This window comes from Sceloporus undulatus, chromosome 3 (assembly GCF_019175285.1).
Source record: "Sceloporus undulatus isolate JIND9_A2432 ecotype Alabama chromosome 3, SceUnd_v1.1, whole genome shotgun sequence".
Classification (NCBI taxonomy): Eukaryota; Metazoa; Chordata; class Lepidosauria; order Squamata; family Phrynosomatidae; genus Sceloporus; species Sceloporus undulatus.
This window is the reverse complement of record NC_056524.1, coordinates 156,554,886-156,571,966: the sequence shown is the minus strand read 5'-3', so window position 1 is coordinate 156,571,966 and position 17,081 is coordinate 156,554,886. Positions and strand designations below refer to the sequence as shown.

The window sequence follows — 17,081 nt, the reverse complement described above, 5'->3', positions numbered from 1 at the left end:
AAACCCGTGCCTGTGAAGTTTGTAGATCTTAATGCTTGAGTTACTTTGTATAAGTATCTCCCTTTTGTCTCATCTTCTAATTTAGTTTTTTAAGTACAATTATAAATAAAAGTAGATATAAGAGACAGCTTTGGCATTTGATGGCTCACATTGTGCCACTACAAATCCATTGCCAAAAAATGAAATAAGAATGAGAATAAGGCCCCACATAATGTCTTAGAGCAGTGCAACAAATCTACCTTCATCCATGGCCACAATTCAGCAGATGTTTACTAACTGGGCCCCCGGAGAGTCAAAAAATGCTGATGGAACAAAGAACAGTGGGAAAACTGACAAAGATGGCAAGTGGCATACTATGTCCTGTGAAGAGAAAATAGTTTGTGAATTTTCTTTTGTCCCCTAAATTTGGTTGGTGTCAAAACCACTGAGGTGTAGTGAAGAGGGTGTTGGTTCAAAACCTCATTCATTATTTTTTTTAATTTTCCCTTCATGCTCAGTCTTAGCCTATCTACCTTGTAGGACTGTTGTAGTGATAAAATTAAATAATGCCTCTATATCCTTCCCTGAGGTTTTTAGAGGAAAAATGGCATATGGATTTTATTAATAAATGATTAAATCATTTTCCAGCTGCTCTGTATTTATACTTTGGTAAATTTATACTTTGCCATGTTACCATTTTAAGAGTTTTAATGAATCATAGAATCATAGAATCATAGCGTTGGAAGAGACCACAAGGGCCATTGAGTCCAACCTGCTGCCGAGCAGGTAATCTCAAAGATCTTCATTTGATGAACTAGTAAATACATGAGTATTTAATTATTAACATATTAAAATGGATAATTAAACATTCATAAGCATAGGCAACCTATATTTACAGCATTCATGTTCTAGCACATCATTCGAAGTACAACACTGATGTACATGAGTGTGCTAATGAAGATACTAACTTTGAAGATGCTGATTTTACAAGTGCTAATATTAGCAATGTGATATTAAATTCCATAAATTAGTATAACATATTCAAATATTTGATTTTTGCACACTCATGATGACATTCGAAAATTTTACAGTTTCCCGGATCTCAGTATAGGGGGGATCTTTCCCAGTTAAATACATCCTTCAAATATTGTTCCTTTTTTTAGTAGCTCTGTGAAGCCTGCCATAGTAGATTTAGAAACACTTAGAAAAAGATGTCAGATTAAAACTCACAAATTATTAACCGATTTATATTGCAGCTATTATCATTCCACTTTGCATTCAAATATATTTCAATGCAGTCTTCATGTTCCCCATTGGGTTCTCCTTTTGCCCAGTTTGAATATTCCATTGTGTTACCATTTAGATGCTTAAAAGTGCCTTCAGTCTCCTGGTCATTCATGCCAAGAAATGCATGCTTTCCATGCATTGTAGAAAGTTTTAGGACAGCATTATTCTCTTCTTCATTCATTGGAGAAGCAATCTGGCCACCAAATTGTTCACACATTCCTTTTGAAGATGCATAGTCACCTTCAGCTCCATTAGTTGCAAATATTTTGCCTCCAACTCTTGTACTGTTTGGGAAAATATAGCCTAGAATGGCTGGCAGAAAATACAAAGAAAGTTATTTCCTCTAACACCAGTTTTGATCATAAAAGCCCAGTATAAAGATCTGAGCCAGATACATAGTTCAATTTAGTTTCACCACATGAACAACATATATTATCAGGGGAAAGATCCACAGCTATTGCTAAAGGTACACAGACAACTTCAGCTCTTACCTTTCTGGGTTTTACTTGTAGTTACTTGCAAAGCCTTCAGTTCTGCTTGTAAGGCACTAATATGAGTCTTAAGAACTTCCAGTTCTGAAGGGTAAAAGAACAAGGTTATTTTCATTGGTGTTAAAATCAGATATTGGAAAAGATGGGATTTGGAAATGTTAGATAGCAGGAATATTTCAGATATTATTGTGCAAAAAAGTAACTTTTCTAAGTGGTTTATCACACAGGGAAAATTGGAGGTTTTAAAGAGTACATATCCATGATTATCCAGTATATTAGGTGCAATTGCACAATTGGTTTTCACACCACATTGTGAGCAAACCACTAAGAATCGATCAGAAAGAGACATGAACCAGTAATTAGTCATTTTCAGGAAAATATTGTGAATTCATTTCCATTTCATTCATGATATCAATTTTTTTTTTGCATAATTGCTCTAGTGTGAAAGCTATTTGCAGTTTATTCACAGGATTCTTATAGTTTTCGTACTTGTTGCCAGATTTCCCATGGTTCTTTTGGGTGAGCTTACTTCTGGTGCTGCTTTATTGTGTCCAGGTTCCAAGAAGAAAGCAGCATTTTATGCTTTAAAAAAAACCAACCTTTCCTATCTTTTGGGTAATATTTTGTTCTTTTTACTTAAGCTGGATACCATTTCTGGGAAATTTTATAAAGAAAATTGTGTAAATAAAATTGTTGATTTCTCTGGGTAATTTTGTTTGCTGCCATGTATACTCTGGTGACTTCTTCTGGTGACACAACTAATTCTTCTGTGCACACAAAAACGCGATTCCCAAACCATCAATGGGATTTACTAGCGTGAAAACCAAATGCACATTCTACCTTCTTTCTCACTTTAGTAATGAGCCTCTAACGTGTTATTGTTTTCTGTGTGTGAAAATCTTTCACGCATTTGCATGCTTTTGCGGGATATGGACGTTTTAATCATTATCGGGATGGAGGTACATATGGTCCCCATGTGATAAACTCCTAAGCTCTAGTTAAAATACGAAGATTTAAAAATAATAGTAATGAGGATCTATTTCAAGCAAAATATTACTCTTTTTCTTCCATACAAGATAATATCTTTTCTTGAAGCACAACCAACAAATAGAGGCTAGAATCCTCCATGGCAGTTATGAATGCCATAGTTATGCATTCCTAACTGTTACGTATTCATGGTCCCTACATAGACCCTAGCTTAAGGGCTACATAGGGACTGTGAAAGTTCCCCAATCTCCAGTCACTCCAAACAGAGGCTGGTATCCTCTATGGAAGTTACAGATGCCATAGTTATGTATTCATGACTGTTATGTATCCACAGTCCCTACAGAGCCTCTAGGTTAGGGGCTACATAATCATAGTCCTAGCAGGCCTCCTTGTACTCCTTGTATCCTGCAAGAGGATTGGCTAACGGGGGCTTTGTCTTGTCTTGTTTTTATATTTGATAGTGATGATGTTACTGTTTTTAAATCGTTATTTGCTTGTTTTATGTTGTAAACCGCCCTGATCTCAGGAAGGGCGGTATATAAATAAAAGTTTTATTATTTTATTTATTTACATAGGTACTGTGAATATCCCCCAGTCTCCATTTACCAGGCAGCAGCCACTGCAATTGATGAAGGGCAGTTCCCCTGTCACCTAGGAAGCAGCTGGCTGATGTTCCCATCCCCACAAGTGATCTCTGACATGGGGGAAATTGTGACAAGGACTATGTTTTTGGTTGTTTCACCAGAGATCACTCTTAGGATGGGAATACAAGTCAGTTGCTTCCCCAGTGACAGGGGAACAGACCCCTGTCAACGGCAGTAGTTACTGCACAGTAAGTGATGATGGGTCAGGGATAAGGCTGGTATTCACTGCTTAGCAAAATAACTACAGTGTGTACACACATGCGAATCCCATACAGGACTCTGGCTAGTCTTAATACTTCAAGACTAATGGCTATATTGGAGAATAAATTTTGTGGGTGAGTAATGACGTCACAATGGAGCTTAGAAATTTTTCTTTTAGATAGCCATAGTTAGGGAATTACTGGGGGATAGTATTAGGGGAAAGCACTCACAAAAATATGACTATTTCAGAAAATAAGGGTTAGAATGGATTATATTAAGATAACTACTTGAAGAAATATGTCTAATAGGGATATGCATATGATGCTGCAAAGAGAGGGGGGATTGTCTAAAGTTTTGTATGAATAGGAATCTCAAAACACAATCTCAAAAGTTGGCACAAACCAAACGTAAGACTGAAAAATTCTGAAAGTATGCAAGTAAACTAAGCATAAGATTGTAACACAAAGAGACCATGCAAAGCTGAAATTGTCTGATTCATCTTATCCTTGCTCCTAGACATCTTTTGCTTATTATCAGAATAAAAATTCAATTTCACAATCTTAATGATACATTTATTCATTTTTACCAAACACTGAAGAGCTGCCTGATCCCTCCTAATAGTCTCAAGTGAGTACCTTAACAATGAATGAGGACACTTCTAGATTTATGTGGAACAGCATTTGTGTAAATGGGTACCTCTCCATTATTATGATTTGTATAGCCTGAAAAATACCAGTATGATAATACATAATAATAAGTCTCATACATTACTGTGTTCATGTGGATGCACTGTTTGTATGAGTGGTGGTATCTCAACATGAGGCTGTATCTTGCACTGTTTGCTTCCATCTCAAAATTCACTCCAATCAATCAATAAACTAATACTTTAGTTGCTTAATCTATTGCTTAAAGACAAATCATTGCATTACACAGCCTGCCGGTTTATCCAAAATGTAGTTACAGCTGTCATCAGTCAAACATCCTTTTTCAAAGACAGTAATGCAAGTCTTTTACATTCGCAAATTGCAATAAATATTTGTATACTTCCAATGGCTTGTAATTTTTTTCTGTCCATGTGTCTGTTTTCAAAGAGACAACCATGTTAGCCTTTTTCAGACTAAAAAGGGAAAGGAGAGGGAAGAAAAAAGGGATCCAGCAGCACCCTTAAGACTAAGTGCTTTATTTCAGTGTGATCTTTCAAGGATTTCAATCTACTTCCCCTGAAGCACTGATGAAATTAATATTAAGCTAGCAGATATGTATCAGTTTCGTGGTTGCAAGGCAAATTGTGATCCTAATTATAAGCCTTCAAAAGATGTGAAATAATGCAGGCATGTCAAGTTGTTAGTAATATTGAAATATTAAAGCAATAAATCTGGTTATCTAATGTTAATTGCCCAGAAGTCAGTGACTTTTTCAGGGAATTGGCTTTTCGTAAGCAGATTTATTGCATTCACCTATCAGCACTAACTGACCACTGTAAAGATCTGACAGTCCTGTATAGTCTGATAGACCTGTATAGGTCCTTGGTATCCAATGGAGTTTGGTTCTAGGGCCACCTGTGGATACCAAAATACATGGATTGTCATGTCCCATTATATACAGTGGTGTAGTAAAATGGTGTCCCTGATGTAAAATGGCAAAATCAAGGTTTGCCTCTTGGAATTTATAAATTTTAAAAGTATTTTCAAGATGTGGATGGTTGAATCCTTGGATGAAAAAAATCTGTGGATACAAAGGGCTGACCTTGTGTAGCCCTTTGGAAATTTAGTTATGATTTGCATTCTTCTGGATCCTACTTCATTTCACGCAATTCCCACTCCCACAACTGTGTAAATATGATTTCTACCTGAGCATTTATTATCACTCTGTAAGATCCAAAGAAGTAGGTTTATATCCATGAAAGTTCATGCCCAAAACAAACAAACAAATAGTCTGAAAGATGCTGCTACATTTCTCCCCGCCTTTCAGGGACGTAGCCGGGGTGGGGGTGGGGGTCCATGGGGTCCAGACCCCCCCTTCTGTTAGATACAATGAATGGTGTTTGCTGCTGTGCCGCCACGCCCAAGCCCCATTATAATGGTGGCACTTAGTCTGGACCCCAACTTCCCAAAATCCTGGCTACGTCCTTGCGCCTTTTCTTTTTTATTCTTCAGGGATAATTCCCTTATTATATGTATGGTTGAGGAGACATTTATATTAATATTTGTAGTGTGCCAGGAAATCATTAGCTCTGTTTATTGTTATGCTAATGTAGTGGAATTTGTGAATATACCCCAGTTAGTTGTTTCTCTCACCAATCTTCCCTTACAGTGTCTTTGTTCTTTCATTGTTACTTGGCATTTAAGAAAGATTAAAATGTTTCCCCACTTGCTTTTGAGTATTACCATTACTAACATCAAATTTGTATCCTATTACAGTCTGAATCCACCCTCACAACCGTTAATATATCTGGTAGGGATGGAAAGAATATTTAAAATATTTGAAAAAAAGCTTAAAATTATGTTTCCTGTGTGTTAGGTAGCACTGACAATGAGGAATCAATACTGATCTGAATCTTCACAGTTCAGAGTCTTCACAGTTTTTCTGTACAAAATTTCACATTATTATTATTATTATTATTATTATTATTATTATTATTATTATTACACAGAAAACATTTTCTATCAAGGAGATAGCATTATCTATATATGAAACAGCATTTTCTGTGAAAAAAATTATGAAAAATTTTGTGCTGTGCAGAAAAATTCTGTTTTAATGTCAAAGATACCACATGCAAATTATGTGCAGAATCGTTTCTGAGCTGCAAACAGTCATTGAAATTTGCACCGTTGCCAAAGACTTAGTTTTGGTGAGAAAAAAAGTGCCCAGATTAATCATTGCTTCCTATGAGAGGAAATTAGGAAAATCAGTGCATCTGAAGTAGTGGGCTGAAATCCATAAAACCTCACATTAAAATAAAAGTGAAAATAGATTCCTTCCTCCTCCCCCTTCCTATTTTCCCCTTCTTTAGGAGGAAACAGTGACTGCATCCACACTGCAGAAATAATCTGGTTTGACACTGCTTTAACCAGAAACACCACTTTCTGGTGCCACAACAAATTATCCTTCTTAGAATTCCATAACCTTGAGCCATGACAGTTAAAGCAGTGTCAGACTGGATTATTTCTGCAGTGTGAATGGAGTCAGAGAAACTTTTTTTTATGTCCCATATAGTATTGCGCATGAAAAACTGGCAAAGTTAATACAAACCTCTTTGTATTTTCACCATGCCTTACCTTTGCCCCCACTATCACCTTTTGGACCCTTTTCTCCTGTATCTCCTTTAGTACCAGGAGGTCCTGCTTTTCCAGGGGGTCCCTGCATCCCCCGTGGTCCTGCCAGTTAATGGATTGGACAGAAAAGACAAATGAGTGAGAAAACATAATTTGTGGGCATATTTGTCTTCTTCTTGGTAATATGAACAAATAAATATTTGCTTGGGACAAAGTTGTACAAGAAAATGGAGATTTGCCACTGTGGTGCCATGATTTGAGTGTTTGATTACAACTCTACAGACCAAAGTATGGACCCTTGCTTGGCCATACAAACCCCTGGGGGATTTTGGGTAAGTTACACACACTCTGCTTCAGAAGAAAGCAAAGGCTAACCTTGTATGAACAAATCTTGCCAAGAAAACCCTGTGATAGGGTCAACATAAATTGGAAATGACTTGAAGGCACATAACAACAATTTATTTATTATTTCATTTATTTATTGAATGTATATCCAGCCTTTTCTCCCAAGATGGAATTCAGTGCATTTCATAATAATTTTTAAAAGATTGAGCTATGGACATTAGTTTACAGAAATTAAAAAGCAAATAAAAATATTATTTAAAAAACATAATTAAGAACAAATAAGACATTTTCCATCATTTTCAAGGAGAGTGATTGGCATTCTTTGCCAATCCCAATATCTGAGATCTTGGAGTGGAGAAGTTAGGAGTGGAAACCCAAGATCTTCATACAATTTAGCATGGAGAAAAGCTTGGGAAAGTAACATTTCTCAATCTAAATCTAGCTGCTAGTTCTAAGCAGAGTAGACTCCTTGACTCAATAAAACCCAGACCAAATTTGACTTATCAAGTTAGCATTGATGCAATGGGCCTATTCGAGTTGAGGGTAGCAACTGGATATAGGTTTTCAACATGGTCAAGTTTTCCCTTGGACATCTCAGTAATTGATTGGATTGGTCTGTTCTAGTTGGGACTAATAGTTGGATTTAGGCTATAGAAAATCATCTTCAGAATCATGCAGCCAACAGGATTCTGGGACTGTAATCTTCAAAAGTAACTTTCCCCATCTCTTGTCCATTTCACTTACAAATGGTTTTTACTCTACCTTGTTCTCCTTTTTCACCTTGAATACCATCCTTGCCATCTCTTCCTGGTAGCCCAGGACTCCCAGGAGTGCCTGGCAATCCATTACTCCCAGCGACAACTGTACATGTGTTTACTTTTTCTTCACATCTGCATGGTTCAGGGTCCAGTGACCTTGCAAGTGTCACTCCCAACACAAGGATGCAGAAATAATGAAGTTGCATATCTCAAGATCTCTGGGAGGAAAACAACAGTGCAACCTATTGTTAGGCTGTAGGTCTGTCTGAATTGTGCCACTTCAGACTCAAGAAAAGAGGGTTTAATGATTGAATGATTCCTCCTTGTAAACATATCTTTTCACACAGCAATGATAGTTTATGGCCTAACCAGGGACGCGTCATGCCCAATGGCAGGGAAGATATTCCCCAATCCATGAACTATTCAAGTCATGTAGAAAACAGCATGTCAGGAGTGTATTCTAATGTGCTTTCTAACACTCCAGTCTCCTGGAGTGTTAGAACCCTCCAGATGTTGTTGAAAGGCATTTTCCAGAATCTGTAGCTAGGATAGCCAATGGTGAGGAATGCTAGGAGTTGTAGTCCAACAACATCTGAGGAAATCCTGGTTAACATGGATTTTTCCCCTGGGGCTAACATCCATGAATAAAGGACAGAAACTGCTAATCCCCCCATACACATGCTTTCTTCCCCTGTGCCATCTGGGAACTCAGGGCTGAGTCTAGTGAATGTATGGAAATAAAGAAAGAGGATCACTCCCATTGGGGCAGCTGGTATTGCTCCTGCTATGAGTAATGGTGGTAAATCCATTCTATATTTTCCTGCCACTTCCCCAAAAGCCAGGCTGGATTGTATTGGTGCTCTCATGGTACTATACTATACGGCTTCAGAGATTTGACAATGAGGATGCAAATCTGTACATTTTGTATCCATAAAAAAGAACAGATAGTTTTACCACCTTTCCTCTTGCTGCAATAACGTCATCAAAACTGTATGGAAAGGGATCTTGTAGCACCTTTCAGACTAACTGAGTGAAAAAAGTTGTAGCATAAGCTTTTGGAGATTTGGGGGCTGTACAGATCGGCAAGAAACACTGGCATTGGGGTGGAGTGAGGGCAGGGTGACAACCCTCTGCCCACCCCAACTCCATTGCCAAAGCAGCATCACACTGCCCACCCTACCAGATGGCAGGTTATATCACAGCGTTTCTGCAGCACAGTGTTTACACACACTGTGCCGAAGAAATGCAGAAGTGGCATTTTTACACTTCTTTTGGGGCTGGAAAAATGTTGGATTGAGGCTGCAGCATGTAGTTGCTGCGACCCCAATCTGGCAAGCAAAGGGATGGCACAGAGCCACTCCTTTAAGGCCATCTGTTTTTGGCCTTGGTCTATTAGACAAAGTCTTAAAAAGCTTATGTTACAACTTCTTTAATTCAGTCTCAGAGGTGCTATAAGATCCCATTGCACAGTGATGTTCCACACTAACACAGCTATGCCTCTGAATCTAAAATTGCATTATTGAAGACTATTTGAAGTTCTGGACTTATTCTGTGATGATGAACCATGGTATGACATTTTCTGCACATGCGGCTTCTTTTCTCATCAGAAAACAGCACTTCAGATAATACTTCTGTGAAGAAAGCAACTTTCTGTTCAGAGAACAGCATTTTTCCTGCTGTGGAAAAATCACAGAAATCAAAGAATGCATTGGCTTCCCCCATTGTGGTATCCACCCCCTCGCACTCCGTAATGGCACACTTCTTTCTTAAATGAGGGGAGATCTATTTTTCTCTGCTCACAGGAGGTGGGGACTTGCTTGCTTTTTCCATCAGGAAGGGCTTAAGGTCCAAAGAGATAGTTACATATGTAGATAACAAATTAGGTCAACAGTTGCTAAGCCAGTTAATAATCCATTCTATTCCATTCCTACAAATAGTTTAGAGTTGACTTTCCCTATTGCAAATAAATATTTGTTTGGTCACTGCACAATCAGAGAACTGGGGGGAATTACGGCTGCATGTACACTACAGAAATAATGCAGTCTGACATCACTTTAATTGTCATGGCTCAATGCTATGGATTTTTGGGATTTGTAATTTTGTGACATACAGTATTTAGCATTCTCTGTCTGAGAGCTCATCTGACATAACAAACTACAAATCCCAGGATTTCATAAAATGGTGCCCTGACTGTTAAAGCAATGTCAAATTGCATTAATTCTGAGGTGTGGCAGCAACCTGTGCCTTCAACAATATATGCAGAGCCTCCCTTTATATTTTATTTTATAGTTTACAGGAAACTGGCAATAATGTTTAAATGAATTTATAATAGAGGAAAATTTGCTTTCCCCACAGGAAAGCGAATGGATGATGGTAATGATGGTTTGACCTGACCTAAGCCACTGTTCAAGAACATAGAAGCAGGTAGAGACCTGGATAGATTTCAATGTGACTAATAGGTTTGGCAGGTAGTACCAATCTCTATTCTCTAGTGCTCTTTGACATTTAATTCTGCAAATAATAATAATAATAATAATAATAATAATAATAATAATAATAAAATGGCTAATCTGATTAATGTACATTGCGATAAACCAATGGTGCTCAAACTGCGGGATGGGACTCCCAGGGTGTTCGACAGTTGCTCAAAGAGGGCACAGGACTTGAAGGCCCTGATCTTTCCTCTTTCTCCTCCCAAACCTTTTCTGTCCTCAAGAGGAAGGGAAATGCAAGGCAGACACTTGGTGCCTCTGAGGGAGAAGGAGGAGAGCTTTTTCTCTTATAAAATGTTAAAATATGAATATATGAGAATGTGTAAACAAGAATACACACATTAAACTATGAATATATTTTTAATTATATAATATGCCAAGTAGGGTGTGTGCATACAAAGTCTGGATGTAGATATAAAGGGAGGCACAAGGATAATAAGCCTGAGAATCACTGGGATAAACAGTTCATGTACTGGAAAAAAGAAGCACCTTCATTTTGCAGGAGCAAGCATCTTACTGAAAGAGATCACCGGTTTGAGTTTGGAAAGTGACTTTTCTAAGTCCAGATCAGTAAACCAACTTGCTTAAGTCAATGCTAATTCATTCATAATTGTTCTATCCATTTATTATATATATATGCAAAGCTGCAAACAAAGACAGTTTTTCTACTACTTTTTCATACCATTTAAAACCACTTTTAAAATAATACTGCATTTTACTACTTCCATTATTTAAGCAGCACAATTTAAATTTTAGAGGAATTTATTCTATATTGTTAGTTTATACACATGCTGGATGTTGAAGCTGCATCAAAGTTTCATTATATCTTCTTTGTTAGGTATCTCATTGTATACATGGACTAGATTTTAACAATCTCAGTCAATGTTGATTTTACAGTATAGTAATGCCAGAGAAAATCTAGAAATGTGAAAAATGATTTTTTGATAGAGCTGATCATTTCAGTAGGACCAGGAGTAAAGACAATGCTCCTCTGAGCTCAAGTTTGAAAGAATAGCATCTTCTCAAAACAAAAATATAAAATCACTTATAAGCATATAAGTGTTCAAGAAAATGAGTGACAAGTAACCACTGCCACCATTAATTTAATGCAAAATAAATAGCAATTAGGTAATTAATACTAACCATCAAAGTACTAACCAGAACTAACCTTGCTTAGTTTCCAATATCAGATATGATACCATGTGCAGTAGGCTATATTTCAGAGGAAGGAACTGGCAAAACCATCTCTGAGTATCCCTTGGCTAAAAAACCCTGTGAAATGCATGGGGTCGCTCTAAATCAACAGGCAACTTGAAGGCACATGCACACTAGATTAATTCAAACCAAAGATCCCTCTTTCATGAAGTGTGTCCATGTGTGTATATACACATTTTCAGATTGCTGGTGCATATTGAATTTATACCTAATGCAAACGTTTACCAGGCTGTCTGTTGTACTTATTTTTTGCTGACAAAACAGTATTGTGTCACATACTTGAGATGGTTTGATCTGAGTAGGTTTTGAATACTTCACATTTGTATTTTATATGCAGCATCAATCAAAAATCAAACCTTGCTAACATCTAAATACAAACATGGTGTACTCTGAGTTGTCAGAAAATGAATATTTTGGCATACCTTCTAATGTACCTCAGCATGTTGTGGTATGCCGTGAGACCCAGTGGTTCACCTATCAGGGTTTGCTTACTTCTTGTCATATGAGTCCCTTAACTCTCAGTTTCCTTGGTCAAAAGTAAGGAAGATTTTGGCACCAGAGGAATATAAAAGGGATTTTAGAAACCCCTTCAAATTGAAATATGCATGTTGGAAAGTCACTACTTTTAAAGCATGGAAAGAAAAGTCACCCACCTACCTTTCACAGCTTTTCTTTCTGTATGACTTTGCAAAATCTGATTACCTCATTGTTCCTTATCTGTAAAAAGAAAGTTATAGCCTACTTGCTTCACTGACTCTTTACCTGCCAGTGTGAATTCCAGTGGAGTCCATTTCCTGACCCCAGCTTTATCCAGAAAATACCCAGCAATGACTCACTGATGAAGAAATGGACAGATGAAGCAAGAATGGAGAAACCCAAGCTGTTGTTTGTTAAAGCAAACCAAACTTTTTAAAAGGGCTGGAAAAACAGTGTTGCAACAAACACTGAGAAAGAGGACTAACTTCTCCCTTCTTCCCCCCACCTAGAAAAATTACAGTTTGGGCAGGAAGATGGCAAAGGAATTCAACAACATTTGAAGGGAAGGTGTGTGTGTGTGGAGGCTGGAAAAAGTATGAATGGAAGGCTTAGAGGATTTAATATGGAAGTTTATCCTTCAAGATTGGAACCCTTTTGTATTTGCATCTGAAGATCAAACAAGAAAGTGCAAAGGCAGGCTTACTATTGAACATAAAGAAAACAAAAATCATGATAATGGAGAACTTACAGAAATCCAAATAAGACAAGGAGGAAATAGAAATAGTAAAAAAAGTTCTCATATCTGGAATCAAACATTGATAGGAACTGGGACTGCAGCCAGGAAATCAGAAGAAGATTAAGAATGGGGAGGGTGGCTATGAAAGAACTAGAAAAGATCCTAAAATGCAAAGCTATACAACTCAGCAAAAAAGATAAATCATACAAGCCATTGTATTCCCTATTACCCTGTATGGATGTGAGAGCTGGACAGTTAAGAAGATAGGAAGAAGATTGATTCATTTGAGATGTGGTGCTGGAGAAGAGTGCTGAGGATGGCCCTTGTGGTCTCTTCCAACTCTATGATTCTATTATTCCATGGACAGGCAAAAATACAAACTCATCACAGGGTCACCATAGGTCAAGATCAACTTGAAGGCAGTTAACAACAACACCCTTCACAATCCCCGCTTATAACAGGGATGGACAAACTGCAACCCAGACATCCCTAAGGGCAGACCTTGAAGCCTCTACCCATAGCATCCTGATCTCCCCCAAAATTTAATGGGGGGGGGGGGTGAGGAGATTTTTCACCTGAAAACTTGCCAAAGGTCTCAAAAACTGCCAAAATGCTGTGATTGACTTCCCCAACCTCTCAGAGCCCACCCCATAACTTACACCTAAATTTTAAAAAATAGCTGGAACTTAGCCCAAATGGCAGCTGGAAATGATGTTACATACATAATGATGGCTATAGCAGATGCTATTGCACTGGAAATGAGGTAGCTAGAAACTTGACCAATAATGAAGGTACAGTCTATACCCAAGACAGCAGTGTATCAGCAACCTTTAAAATTTTAGTCATATGTCTTTAAGGATGCTGAACTGAAATACACATCATTAAATAAACTGTTGTTGGCAATTCATCTGGCTACTTTGATTGATGATAATATAGTCCAGGGTCAGCCAATAGACCTTTATTCAACATTAAGAATAATGACAAGATTATAGACTTTGCAGTCGATGAAAGCAAAGCATTGCATAAACAATGGTTAAATTGGGCTTTGATGCTGGAGAATACACAGATTGCCTTTCCGACATGAGTGTCTATGTTCAGGCAAAGAAAGATTTCTTGCTGCAGAAACAGCCTAATGAGGCATATGCTGCTATCTTATATACAGATTACTTTTCAGCCACATCCAAGGTAACAGGAAAAAGCAAGTCTCCAGCAGCAATATGTATTAAAGCTCAATGGATCAATGGACACATGCAAGTCCTGAAAGAATGGAAAAGTCCCGGTTGTTATCATTCAGCCCAGTATGGTGAGCTAACCGCCTTGGAAATAACAGCTTAATGGAACAACTAAAGAGCAGCAACCCACATTAATTGTGACTGATTCTGTGTATTTACACTAGGCTTGCAGAGACGATCTGGCCATATGGGAGTCCAGTGGATTGTTGATGAATAAAAAGAAACCACTGAAGTAAGTATGTAAATGGAAAGCTATTGCTAAAATTAAGCTGGACACTCCATTAATAGAAATTGTATATGAACCATGGCACCGGGATATAAAATCTGCATCTGTAGGTGGGGGGACTTGGAATCCCCACCAACAGTAACAGAATCTTCTTAGTACTGTATTTTGGGAAATGTTATTAACTAACAGAAGGCCTGTGAGAGGTTAGGTAACTTACAAAATCTTTTACAACTATGTATACCAGTACTAACTGCAGAAAGACTGCAATATTTGGTGAATAAACATTTTTATTTAGAAATGTGCAAAAGGGTATGCAAACACACAAAACCAATGCACCTTGAAGAACCATATGGAGCTATCAGAAAGATAGACATGAAAGGTTGGAAAGCAAGAAATCAGAAGTTAGCAGGGGTGATAATTACCAGTCCTTGTTTCATGGAAGACAGGGAGTGGTTCAGACGGGATCTGAGGGCTATATAGAGAGTGGAGCTCTGGTCTTTGTGACAGAGCTTCAGTCTGTAGCAGTGAATTGTCACAGTGTGGGGCCAATATTTATATCTGATTTCTAGTTTCGAGGCATGCTTGGTGCTATCCTGAACTGTACCTAGACTGTTGGGGCAAATTAGCTTACAGTTGTAAACTGCTTAGACACTGCTTAGGCGGTATGAAGTGGTATATAAATGAAGCTTGTTTGTTTTGTTTGTTTTTAATAGCTTCTGAGGGAATCGACAATGGGATTCTGGAACAACTGATAGCTTTAACCTTGGAGTAACAATACATTGAATGGAGTGGAAACAACCCATGGATGAATGGATGGATCAGAAAGGTAAATTGGGGCACAGCCCAAGGTAAGATGGAAATGTGGCCCGTAACTGCTTTGTAATGGGAATCACACAGTTTCTACTATGAGACGATATGCAGAGAGCCGGGGGGGGGGGGGGGAGAAAATGGAATGATCAGAAAACCCATTTAACCTTTATTTAGTGATGTTTAGATCCCCCACAGGTCTTCAGGTCAGCATGCCTTTCCCATAGTGTTCCAAAGGGCATCATGACCTCAAAAAACATGCCTGGCTCTAGATAACAAAATATGAAAAGCTGAAGCTATATATTCAGTGTGTGTGTGTGTAGAGTATGCTAACACGTCCCCGCATAGGAAGGGCAACACTCTTGTACATGCATTAACACAGACAACATTTAATGCAGCAGCAATACAAAGGTTAACTTTAAAACAGAGCAGCAGCATCTAAATGTTACATGGAAGTCAGTACTAGAACAGTGGTTGAATAAAACAAAGAAAAATCTGCTTGGGTTTTAATCAAGAAATTAATATTGAAACACTTTCTCTTGCACTCTCCATTTCAGATTTATGAACATTTCCCATAAATTAAAAAATGGAAACACTGAAGAGTTTATTGTTATCATAGATCTGCTCTGTGGTGGAATACACACTTAAAAAGTGGAGGAGAATAGAATGACACTTAAAAAACTTCCCTTCAACCAAGTAACCTCACTTGATTTCAAATATATCAGCTTGCCTCAGGCTTTATGTCAATGGAAGAAACTCCATGGTTGCTATCTTTCATTTAAAGTAAGATAAACCTCACAAAAACGGGACTGCAGCAAGCATAAACAAACACCTACTTGAACATACACATGAAAGGGCCAATTTGTTCATTCAATTTGGCAATCAGAACTGAAAACAAACATTTTAGATACCGAGTGGACACACATTTGGTCTTCCCATATAAGTATAGATCAACATCTGTAAAGGAAAATGTTTTTTAAAATCACCCACAGATCGTACCTCATATCTGCCCAATTTTCTAAAATGTTTATATCAAGTTGTAGAAGGGGTTGTAAAAATAGTGGCTCTTATCTATACATGTGGGTTGAATGCCCAGGGTAAAAGAATTTTAAAATGCAGTTAATCTCACACATTTATATGTACATTTTTGTCCTGCTGTGATCTTACTCTCATTCTATGTTCGCAATAACACCAAACTGAAAGACAGAAGATAGGTTGCCTTTTTAATTGTTGTGTTCTATTTTTATTGTTCTTATGTTTGTTGTTACCTGCCACAATCCAATACAGGGAGAAGCAGGATGCAAATAATAATAATAATAATAATAATTATTATTATTATTATTATTATTATTATTATTATTATTAATCAAATACTCCATATCAGAGATGGCCAAATGTTGTTAATCTTCTATGACAGAAACTGTCAGGTGATCTAAGTAAACCCTGAACTAGGTGACCACCCACTAATCTGGTCCAGAGAATGCTGGTATGGAAGTGAATGAGGTATTTATATACTGTGTGACCCTGGGTGGGGGGAGTGATTTCCATGTTAATCTTTAACCAATGATTTGGTGGCCAACCCTTTTGTCTCAGTTCAAGAGAAAGAGAGATAATTGAGGACTAAACACAAATAAGGACATTATTGCACTGTTCTTAAACAGTGGGATAGAAGCCTGATTGTAACTGTAATCATTGGATCTTAACACACTAGATGGTGGTTAGGCAATAGGAACAAGTTGCCCGGCTGCCTGGACGTGAGCTGGGTTCTGGGTGCTCCGGTGGCGCAGTGTTTATATGCTGCACGCTGCTGGAGCCCTTAAAGTCAGCTTCCAGTCATAGCGGGGAGGAAAAGCCGGCTTTTTGTTGGCACAAAAAGGGGCGGCTCACAATAAGGTAGACTGGGGCCGTGGTGTGCAGTTGCTGCAGCCC

At 37.9% G+C, this 17,081-nt stretch overlaps 1 protein-coding gene across 5 annotated transcripts; it reads right to left on the bottom strand.

The window, feature by feature from the left end:
* Window positions 1-789: 789 nt before the first annotated feature.
* On the bottom strand, window positions 790-12,563 carry LOC121926321 (pulmonary surfactant-associated protein D-like). Of its 5 annotated transcripts, none has more exons than XM_042459201.1 (5): window positions 12,437-12,563; window positions 7,972-8,185; window positions 6,868-6,966; window positions 1,758-1,841; window positions 790-1,578 (listed from the first exon to the last, which is right to left on the bottom strand). In XM_042459201.1, the coding sequence occupies exons 2-5, from the start codon at window positions 8,171-8,173 to the stop codon at window positions 1,199-1,201; spliced, it is 765 nt and encodes a 254-aa protein (XP_042315135.1). In that variant the 5' UTR covers window positions 8,174-8,185; window positions 12,437-12,563; the 3' UTR covers window positions 790-1,198. The 5 variants fall into 5 exon arrangements, with proteins under 5 accessions (XP_042315135.1, XP_042315134.1, XP_042315136.1 ...); XM_042459200.1 differs by having other exon boundaries at window positions 12,332-12,488; XM_042459202.1 differs by having other exon boundaries at window positions 12,328-12,456.
* Window positions 12,564-17,081: the final 4,518 nt, after the last annotated feature.